Here is a 9,955-nt window from a genome sequence, read left to right as displayed (position 1 = left end):
CACAGGAACAGAGCCTGAAGTCTGGAGATTGGGTGCTGATAAAGGCCATAAAGAGGAAGTGCTGGTCTAATCCACGGTGGAATGGTCCTTATCAGGTGCTGCTGACGACGCCTACAGCAGTGAAGATTGCTGAGAGAAACACTTGGATACATCAAGCGCACTGCAAGAAGGTGACACACTTCCTAGCCGACACTGGGTGATGGTGAAAAGGCCAGCGGTACAAAGGGGGGAGTATATCTCTAGGACCTCTCGTCTCAATCCTGGTGAAGAAACCAACGGATCCTGAACCCAACTTAGGATGGCTGGGACTGTGCTGTTCACCTTCTTGAGCCTGTGGACCCTGAGTGGGATGACAGCAGCGCATTGGGACAGAGCAAATCACACCCAGTACCCGCATGGGTTTTCAACTAACTACTGGTGGCAGTTTATGAACACAACCGCTCACATAAACAACAAGACTGTCAGGCGTGGTGTGGAGGCGAGGAAGAAGGAACCCAAACGCAGGACTCACAGGTAGGTGAAGACTGGGGTTTATTGTGATGGCGTGAGCAAACAGAACAGAGGTAGGAAATGGCTGGCTGGCTGGCTGGACGACTGACTGAATGAATGAATGAAGGAAGGACGAACGGACTGAGTGGCTGGCTGGCTGGCTGGCGGAAACGACGACATAACATCAACATCAATGACACGACAAAGAACGAGTAGAAACAGAAGACTTAAATACACAGACTGATGAGGATGATAATGAGAGACCGGTGAGTACACAGCTGAACATAATCTGGCTAATGGCACGAAACGAGCTGACACGGGGAACAAACAGGAAGTGAAACAGGCAGTGGCAAAATAAACCGAACATGAACAAAACTGAAAGCGCTGGGCCGATGACCCAGGAACCCTGACAAAGACTAATTGTTATGCTTGTGCACACATGCCACTGTCTACACATTCTTCTGGACTGTGGCCATATAGCATCACGGAGAGCGAGACAGTTTGTTTGCTTGCTTTAGCAACACATCCAGGATCGAAGACAAAGAGAGACGTACAGAGTGCAAGCACAGGGCTCACGGATTTAAGTGAGGTCCCTTGGGAGTTTCGAATCTGGGGACCCGGAGCCAAGTTCTTACAAGGATTGTTTCCATGGATCGGGGTCGGGAAAGTTGGAACTCACGTAGAAATCAACAGATATGCACTACTGAGGCACATAAATTGGACCCAGACCCTTGGAACAGCCTTAGCAGAGGAGCAAAAGGCTATAAGGACAATGGTTTTGCAAAACAGACTGACTTTGGATTTAATAACTGCATCGCAAGGAGGAGTATGCAAATTGATAGGAGAAACGTGTTGTACGTTCATACCCGATGGATATACAAGTGGAGGAGACATTTATGAAGCACTGCAGAATTTAACCACATTGCAGAAATACATGATGAATCGTACACCAGGAGTAGATGAGCCACAAGGCTGGATAGCGTGGTTAATGTCTGGTCCTTGGTGGCATCTTCTTTTGAAAATATTAACTCCTGTTTTTGTGTTGTTGATACTGATTTGCTTATGTATAGGATGCATTTTACCTTGTATAAGATCAATGCTGACTAATGTTGCGGGAATTGCTGTCTTGTGTGTGACTGGGTGCAGTAAGGAGTGTATGTGATGTGTGTGTGAGCATGCGCGTGAAGGAAACGCGGGGAGCGAAAGAGGGAAAAGAGAGAGTGAGTGTGTCATGGGTAGAGAGGGCGACCGGGAGCAGCGTTCTAACGGGCTACAGCCTATGCAGGGTGTTTTCGAAGTGTGCAGTACTGTTATTAAAGCCTCATCTCTTCAGTACTCTCCGGTGCCTCGGCTGATTTCTGTCTGCCTCACTACTCCACGAAAGTGGAGGGAGTTAACCCCGAAGGAGGACAAACTTCGGCCCTGGAGGAAGCATCTCCCCTCGCGTCTCCCGACCACGGTCAGGGGACTGATGGCGAGGAAAGGTTAACACTGGCGACCCAGATGGGACCCTCTCACGTTGTTAAAGGAGTGGTGAGCACTGAGAAAAACCGACAGGCTAAAGCGGCTAACGATAAAGCCGAGTGACCGTAATTACAAGTGCATTAGCCCGTAGCTAAGCTAACTCGCGATGGCCACTGCTCGCCATTCTCGTGAAAACTACGGACTCGAGACCAATTACTCCAACCCGTTCATATCGCTGACCAGTGTCTCCGAGGGTGCCGCGAGCATTAGGGAAGCTAACAGAGACAGAGCTGTGGCTGAATGTGAACATATGAACCCATTCCTGTGTGCCGAAAGTTGTGCTAACACACACGCTAATGGAGAGGGCGTATTCGCGCCGCCCAGTGGTCCTGCCCGGCCGCAGTTTTCCCGCACGAATCCCTTCGTTGACGCTGAATGCCGCAGCTACGGCCGTGAGAGAAACACAGGCAGCAGCATGAACTATTATCCAGCTCCTACTCCCCAAACGAAAATCCACTATCCAGACTCAAACCCATTTTCCTCCGCTCACATGGACAGTTTTGTACACAGCACACCGGCTCAATTTAACGCAATGTTAAATACACCCATGCAATGTATGCCTTTCAGTAGCCTTAATGAAGCCATAAGCTATGGGCAAACCACTGCACAACATAAACCCCGCTCGAAACCAGGCAAGACCCGCTGTGTGCCCCGTCAGCCCCCATCTGACAGTGAAGAGGACGGTGACCCTAGAGAGAGAGTCCCCACCCTACGTCCGGGCCAATATGACGGCACCACATCGTGGAAGGAATTTCTGCACAGGTTTGAGAGCTGCGCTGAAGCCAACTATTGGTCAGAAAAAACAATGACAACTCAGCTTAAATTCTGCCTAGTTGGAGCAGCAGGGGCTATTATCCACAGAAATTCCCCGCTCATCCAAATGGGATTACCGCCGCCTGGTGGACGAACTGGAAACTGCATATGGCCCTTCTTCTGACCATGCAGCTGCTGTTGCTGTAGAACTGAGGCAGCGAGTGCGTAAACCTGGGGAGGCCCTGCATGTTTTCAGAGATGACATTTATGGGAAAGTGGCTGTTGCATATGGTGATAGAGCAGAGATTGAACAAGACTCCATAGCTGTTGAAGTTTTCACCAATGGGCTGGGTGATGCAGAAATAGTACAGAAGTTGCTAGAGAGGCACCCAGCCACACTTGCCTGTGCATACGAAATAGCCCACCGACACGAAACCACTAAAAGGGCTGCGTCTTATGTAACCAGTGCCATGCAGCAAGGAGCCCGTAACGCAGCTGAACGCCGGCCCCGAGCTGCCGTCGTCAGAGAAAAAGACAAAGATGAGAATGTTGCTGAGCATGCACCTGCAGCTAGCCCCACGCCGAATTGTTTTGTCCCACACACACCCTCAACAACACCGAACAATCACAGAAACTTTAAAAGGAGTGGGATTCGCTGTCATAACTGTCAAGGTTGGGGCCATGTCCAAAAACAGTGCCCTTCTCCTCACAAAACCACCAAGGCCTTAACATTGAACAGTAGCCCTTGGGACAGCCCAAAACCCACCGTGCTCCACCTTAAGTGCCAAAGCCAAGAAATGAGTATCCCCATGCGCCTCTACGAAGTGGAGGTAAGTGCTGTTTTGGACAGTGGGGCCCGGAGGAGCGTGCTGCCACTGCCCTACTACAACTCCATCCACCCAGATGTGAGGCCACCACTACAGCCCTCAGTTGTTGAGACCTTACTTGGTGTGGGACCTGGGGACGTGCCGGTGCTAGGTGAAGCCCAGATACCTGTCAATATCAACAATCGACAGGTGAATGTTGATTTCCTGGTGGCAGATATAGAAGGAAATGAGGTGCTGCTTGGGCATCCCTTCCTCACTCAAGCTGAAGCACGTCTTGATTTCGGCAAACGCCGCATCATCCTGTTCGGTGAAGAGGTGCTCTACTACCAAACCGAAGCCAGTACAAAGTCACACGCAGTGAGAATAGCTAGAACTGTGGTGGTGGAACCGGGGCAAGAATATATGGTGAAAGGCAATGTGCATCCTGGTGCAGCAGCTCGAGGTGACATGATGCTTAGTCCCACCAAAGGTTTTGTTGAGAGGCACAAAGTACTTATCGCCAGAGTCCTAGTCAACGCACAGCCTTCTAAAGCTGTCCCACTTCGCCTTTTTAACCTCGGCAATAAAGCAGTAACAATTAAGGCGGGATCCATTGCCGGGCTCCTCCAGCCATCTGAGGCCGTGGAACCCTCCATGGTCTCCCCAGCTGCAGACTCTCTGACCAGCCCTCCTGTGGTTCCTCAGCACCTGCAGGAGCTCTATGCCCAGAGCTCCACAGACCTCAATGACTATGAACAGCTCCAACTTAAACGCTTGCTTTGCACTTATGGACATGTGTTTTCTACAGGGCCTGCTGTCCTGGGCCGAACCAGCCTTGTGCAGCATGACATCATAACCCGTCCTGGTGCCCCAGTCAAACAAAATCCACGAAGAATGGCAGGGGAAAAGCAGCAAAATGCTGATCAGCAGATCTACGACAGCCTACAGAGCGGTCTCGCCCAACGCAGCTGCAGCAGCTGGGCCTCGCCTATCGTTATGGTGCGTAAGAAAGATGGGACATACCGCCTCTGCATTGACTACAGGGCTCTCAACGACCGCACCATAACAGACGCCTACCCGCTGCCCCGCATCCAGGACACGCTGGACACACTCTCAACTGCCAGATGGTTCAGCACATTAGACCTCGCCTCAGGCTACTGGCAGGTTGAGCTGACGCCTAGAGCACGCAGGGCCGCCGCTTTCTGCACTAGGACAGGCCTCTTTGAGTGGAACGTCATGCCATTTGGACTATGCAATGCCCCGGCAACGTTCCAGCGGCTGATGGACCGCGTTCTGGCTGGCATGCAGTGGGAGACCTGCCTGGTCTACTTGGACGACATCATCGTGCTGGCTAAGGACGTGTCGGGGATGCTGCAATGGCTTGGCCAGGTATTCTATAGACTTCAAAGCTAACTTGAAACTGAAACCTGCCAAATGCTGCCTCTTTCGCCGCGAAGTTGCTTATCTTGGCCATGTGGTATCCGAGCATGGTGTGGCTACCGACCCCAGCAAAGTTCAAAAAGTTCAGATGTGGCCCACACCTACATCCATCCAGGAGGTCAGACGCTTCATCGGCCTGGCCTCATATTATCGCCGGTTCGTGAAAGATTTTGCCTCTATAGCCGAACCCCTACACAACCTGACCAAGAAGAACGCACATTTTCAGTGGCATGCTGAGCACCAAGCAGCTTTCGACAAGCTGAAGTGTCGACTCACCTCTGCCCCTGTTCTCGGCTATCCACTTGACCATGGAGAAATGACACTAGACACTGATGCCAGTGACACTGGCATCGGCGCGGTGCTGTCACAGATGCAACAGGGCGTGGAGCGTGTGCTGGCATATGGCAGTCGTAAGCTATCAAGAACTGAAGAAAACTACTGCACCACACGACGTGAACTACTAGCCGTCGTGGATTTCACGTCCCATTTTCGCCAGTACCTCCTTGGACGGCCTTTCAAAGTGCGCACAGACCACAGCAGCCTGCGGTGGCTAACAAAAATGAAAGAGCCAGAGGGACAGTTAGCTCGATGGCTCGAGAAGCTTGCCGAGTACGACTTTGAGATCATCCACCGTCCAGGTCGAGTGCACACCAATGCTGATAGCCTCTCCAGAAGACCCTGTCGCCAGTCCTGTCCATGCAGAGTGCAGGACCCTCCCAAGCATCTCGGGGGGACCAGTCATCAGGCAGTCCAATGCGAGTTGGACTCTGACACCAGCTCCCTGTTGCTGAGTCCGGTGAGGGTGGAGGGACAACCGGCTACTACAACGGTGTGTCTAGTGGGGGTAAGTCATAACACCACTACACCAGAAACAAAGACTTTAGACCAAACTGCTCTTACAAAGTCAGACATTTTATGTCAAAACGCTCCTACCAACACAGACATCTCAGAACAGACAATTCACACTAGAACAGACATATCACACCAGAACATTTCCACTAATACACACACTGTAAAGCTGACTGAGAAAGTATATGTGGCTAAAACCCTTGATACTGCTTCTCTGTTTCACGGCTGGACCATGGGGGAGCTGAGCCAAGCCCAGGACGCTGATGCAGACATTGCACCCATACGCGCCTGGATGGAGGCCAGCAGTGAGCGCCCCCCATGGACTATTGCTTCACCATGCAGCCCAGCCACTAAGACATACTGGGCTCAATGGAAACGGCTCTACTTCAGAGATGGAGTTCTGGTCCGTCGCTTCTACTGCCTTGACGAGACCCAGTTCTATCCACAAATCGTACTGCCACGCAAGCTACAACCAGAAGTGATGGGCCAGATGCACGAAGGGCCAGTGGGTGGACATTTTGGTGTCGAGAGGACTGTGGCCAGACTACGAACCCGATTCTATTGGTATCACATGAGGGAAGACGTCGCTCTTTGGTGCCGTACTTGTACCAGCTGTGCATCCAGGGCCCGACCCCAGAAGACACCGCAAGCTCCGATGGGAACTGTCCGGGTAGGAGCCCCAATGGAGCGCGTTGCGCTGGATATTATGGGACCACTGAATGAGACGGAGCGCAGAAACCGATATGTGCTTGTGATACAAGACTACTTTACAAAGTGGACTGAAGCCTTTCCTATCCCAGATGAACGGGCTGCAACCGTTGCCGAGGTCGTTGCATCTGAGTGGGTGTGCCGCTACGGGATACCTCAAGCACTGCACAGTGACCAGGGGCGCAATTTTGAATCTGATGTGTTCCAGGGGGTGTGCAGTTTGTTTGGCATAGACAAGACTCATACAACGCCATTCCGACCCCAGTCAGATGGCCAGGTTGAACGTTTCAATGCCACTCTCCAGAAGATCCTGGCCTCCACAGCAGAGCGTTGCCATTGGGACTGGGACCTGATGATCACATACGCTGTTATGGCCTACAGGGCGACCAAACACAGTGCTACAGGTTTCACCCCAAACTTCATGATGTTTGGCCGAGAACTGAGTGAGCCAGTGGACCTTGTCGCAGGTCTACCTCCTGATCCAGACAACCAACCATCAGCTCCAGAGTATGTGCAGCAAATGCGTGAGCGGCTGGAGCTGGCCCACCTCATCGCCAGGGAAGCCCTGGGTGAGTCAGTCAAGCGCGCAAAAAGGCAATATGACAAGAACTGTTGCCACACACAGTATAAGACTGGAGATCCTGTGTGGTATCTCATCAAAGGAACACGTCACATCAAGAACAAGGTCAGAAAGTTCCTCCCATCGTATGAAGGACCATTCTTTGTCCTGGGGCAATTGGATGACCTAGTTTATCGGATCCAGAAGAACCCAAGGTCTAAAGTGAAAGTTGTCCACCATGACCAGCTAAAGCATTATCGCTGCCACGAGCCCCTGGACAATACCTGGGTCCTTGATCAAGCTCATCAGTGGTCACCTACAGAGGTCCCACCACCAGCTTTAGAGGATGACCCAGCAGACCGTGATCTGGGTCTGCACAGTCTGTTCTCTACTGCAACTGGCAATGGCCCCAGCTCCTCTCAGCCATCTGTCTCAGTTGCAGCTGATCCCGCTCCGGTTGTGGTTATCCCATCATCCCCTTCCCATGTAGACCATGAGAATGGTGGGGGTGTGGTGGGTGAGCCAGACCACCTGGGCCAGCAGTTTCAGCGACCAACTCATCGGCGCAGAGCTCCACACCGGTATGGAGTGTGGATCACTTAGCATGGTTTACTTACCATGGACAGTTCCAAGTAGGACTGAAGATTCAGTTCAAGTTTAAATCGTTTCAGCCTTCTACACTGTTAGCTACAATGGTGTAAGAGAGAGCTATATTTTTCATTGTTCCAGTGTTTACATTTGAAAAAAAGTGAGTTATCGGGGTTATCTACATGCACTTATCCATTTGTATTTGTGCCTTCCTAGATGCTAGAATAAGTTAGTTATTCCCGGTCGCCATGTAATAGTTACAATTGTGTAATTTCTTTTCTACTTAACAACACTTGAAATGCTTTATTTTGCACATGTATGTACACCTTACTTAAGTCAATGTCTTTGTCACTGAAGTGCATTAGTTGATACTAAACCTCACCTTATATGCGGTAATGGCTAACACTTTTATCTCCTGTGGGCTCCAAGTGGTAAAGGGGATTGTGTACCAGTTTTATGCATTACAATGCTGGAGTGGAATTATTGTTTAATTGCCATCCAGAGTGGGGGTAGTGTTGCGGGAATTGCTGTCTTGTGTGTGACTGGGTGCAGTAAGGAGTGTATGTGATGTGTGTGTGAGCATGCGCGTGAAGGAAACGCGGGGAGCGAAAGAGGAAAAAGAGAGAGTGAGTGTGTCATGGGTAGAGAGGGCGACCGGGAGCAGCGTTCTAACGGGCTACAGCCTATGCAGGGTGTTTTCGAAGTGTGCAGTACTGTTATTAAAGCCTCATCTCTTCAGTACTCTCCGGTGCCTCGGCTGATTTCTGTCTGCCTCACTACTCCACAAAAGTGAAGGGAGTTAACCCCGAAGGAGGACAAACTTCGGCCCTGGAGGAAGCATCTCCCCTCGCGTCTCCTGACCACGGTCAGGGGACTGATGGCGAGGAATGGTTAACACTAAGATGATTTCCAATACATTTGTTAATTATGTACTTTTGCAACAATATGACATGACTGAAATTACTGACATGACAGAAGCCTGTGTGTAAATGACGCCTGCGCTGAAAATGTTAAGCAAGAGGTGCATGGCTGAGAATATATAACATAGGAATAATTTGGAGCATAAAAATGACAAACAGGAGGAAAATGTCAGGGTGAATTATTAAATATTGTCATTTTTATGTTTGCCATTTGTACATAGGTTTAAAGAATCCTTTCTGTCCTCCCCTCCCCAGATCCTTAAGATTCTGGGAGGGGGGCAGTAGTGTTTCTGATCACAGGAACACCCTCTGTGAAGGTCTGTTTGATGTGGTAAACTTCCTCCCCTTTGTATGGCTTCATTGTGTTATCTAGGGTGAGGGGAGATTGCCCTCTTTATGACCAAGGATGTTCCTGTGCTTTTATGTTATATGACCCTTTGATCAGCAGCATGCCCACACACACACACACACACATTCTCACATAACACACACACAGTGCCTTGTCTTTTGTAACCAAGGGGGGTTACGGGGGGAAGGTACGTGTTGTAAACTATTGTTTATTGTGTGAACGTTGTCAATAAAAGGGAGCAAGAGGGGGCAGTCGGAGAGGTCATTTTGTGATGTGCTAAGGTACGGACAAGGCCCCCCTTGCAAGTAAAAAGATCGATCGCTGTTGCCTTGTCTTTCTTTCATGGGAATAAGTTCTGGGATCAGCGGGGTCTGACTTAGACCCAACAAAACTCTTTGTACTCGTTGTCGTCTTTTTGGTGCTTGATTAAATTACTTGTGTTAAATGCGCTACCTTTTGAGCCTCCTCTGGACAATTTCTCTGAGCACAATTTGCAATCCGCCTTTGTTTTCGCGTCTTCGTTTACTTTGAAATAGTTCCACACGGCTGACTTGTCTCGCCTCGCCTTCTCCCAGCTCTGAGATGCAGCCGGGGCCTGGGGGCGGGTACCCGGGGCCTGGGGGCAGGCACTCAGCGCCTGTGATTAACCCCTTACATGCCACTCAAACATAGACAGGTCTCAGACCGTGGTATCGGTCCTCGGTATCGGGGAACTTTTAACGAATACGAGTACTTTAGAAAATGTGGTATCGAGGCCGATACCCTATACCGGTATCGGTGCATCCCTAATTTGAACCACTCCAATGAAGTCCCTTTGATTCTGACACAGTGTTCAAGCTGGCAGATAAGAATCCTATGATCTATGGTATGAAAGACAGCACTGAGGTCTAATAGTATAAAAATGACAGAATCTCCAAGTCAGTAAAAGTCAAAAGTTCATTAAAAACTTTTAATAGAGCAGTTTCAGTGC

The 9,955-nt window shown here is 50.2% G+C and overlaps 1 protein-coding gene across 2 annotated transcripts; it reads left to right on the top strand.

Annotated features, from left to right (window-relative positions):
- The first annotated feature begins 516 nt into the window (after positions 1-516).
- LOC146498604 (syncytin-2-like) lies at positions 517-9,378 on the top strand. Of its 2 annotated transcripts, XM_085141583.1 has the most exons (2): positions 517-1,597; positions 8,619-9,378. In XM_085141583.1, exons 1-2 carry the CDS (start codon positions 929-931, stop codon positions 8,703-8,705), a joined length of 756 nt encoding a protein of 251 aa, XP_084997709.1. In that variant the 5' UTR covers positions 517-928; the 3' UTR covers positions 8,706-9,378. The 2 variants fall into 2 exon arrangements, with proteins under 2 accessions (XP_084997709.1, XP_084997710.1); XM_085141584.1 differs by lacking the exon at positions 8,619-9,378 and having other exon boundaries at positions 517-1,801.
- The last annotated feature ends 577 nt before the right edge of the window (positions 9,379-9,955 follow it).

This window comes from Neolamprologus multifasciatus, chromosome 18 (assembly GCF_963576455.1).
Source record: "Neolamprologus multifasciatus chromosome 18, fNeoMul1.2, whole genome shotgun sequence".
Classification (NCBI taxonomy): Eukaryota; Metazoa; Chordata; class Actinopteri; order Cichliformes; family Cichlidae; genus Neolamprologus; species Neolamprologus multifasciatus.
The sequence above is the reverse complement of the archived record's forward strand: the minus strand, read 5'-3'. Positions and strand labels throughout refer to the sequence as shown.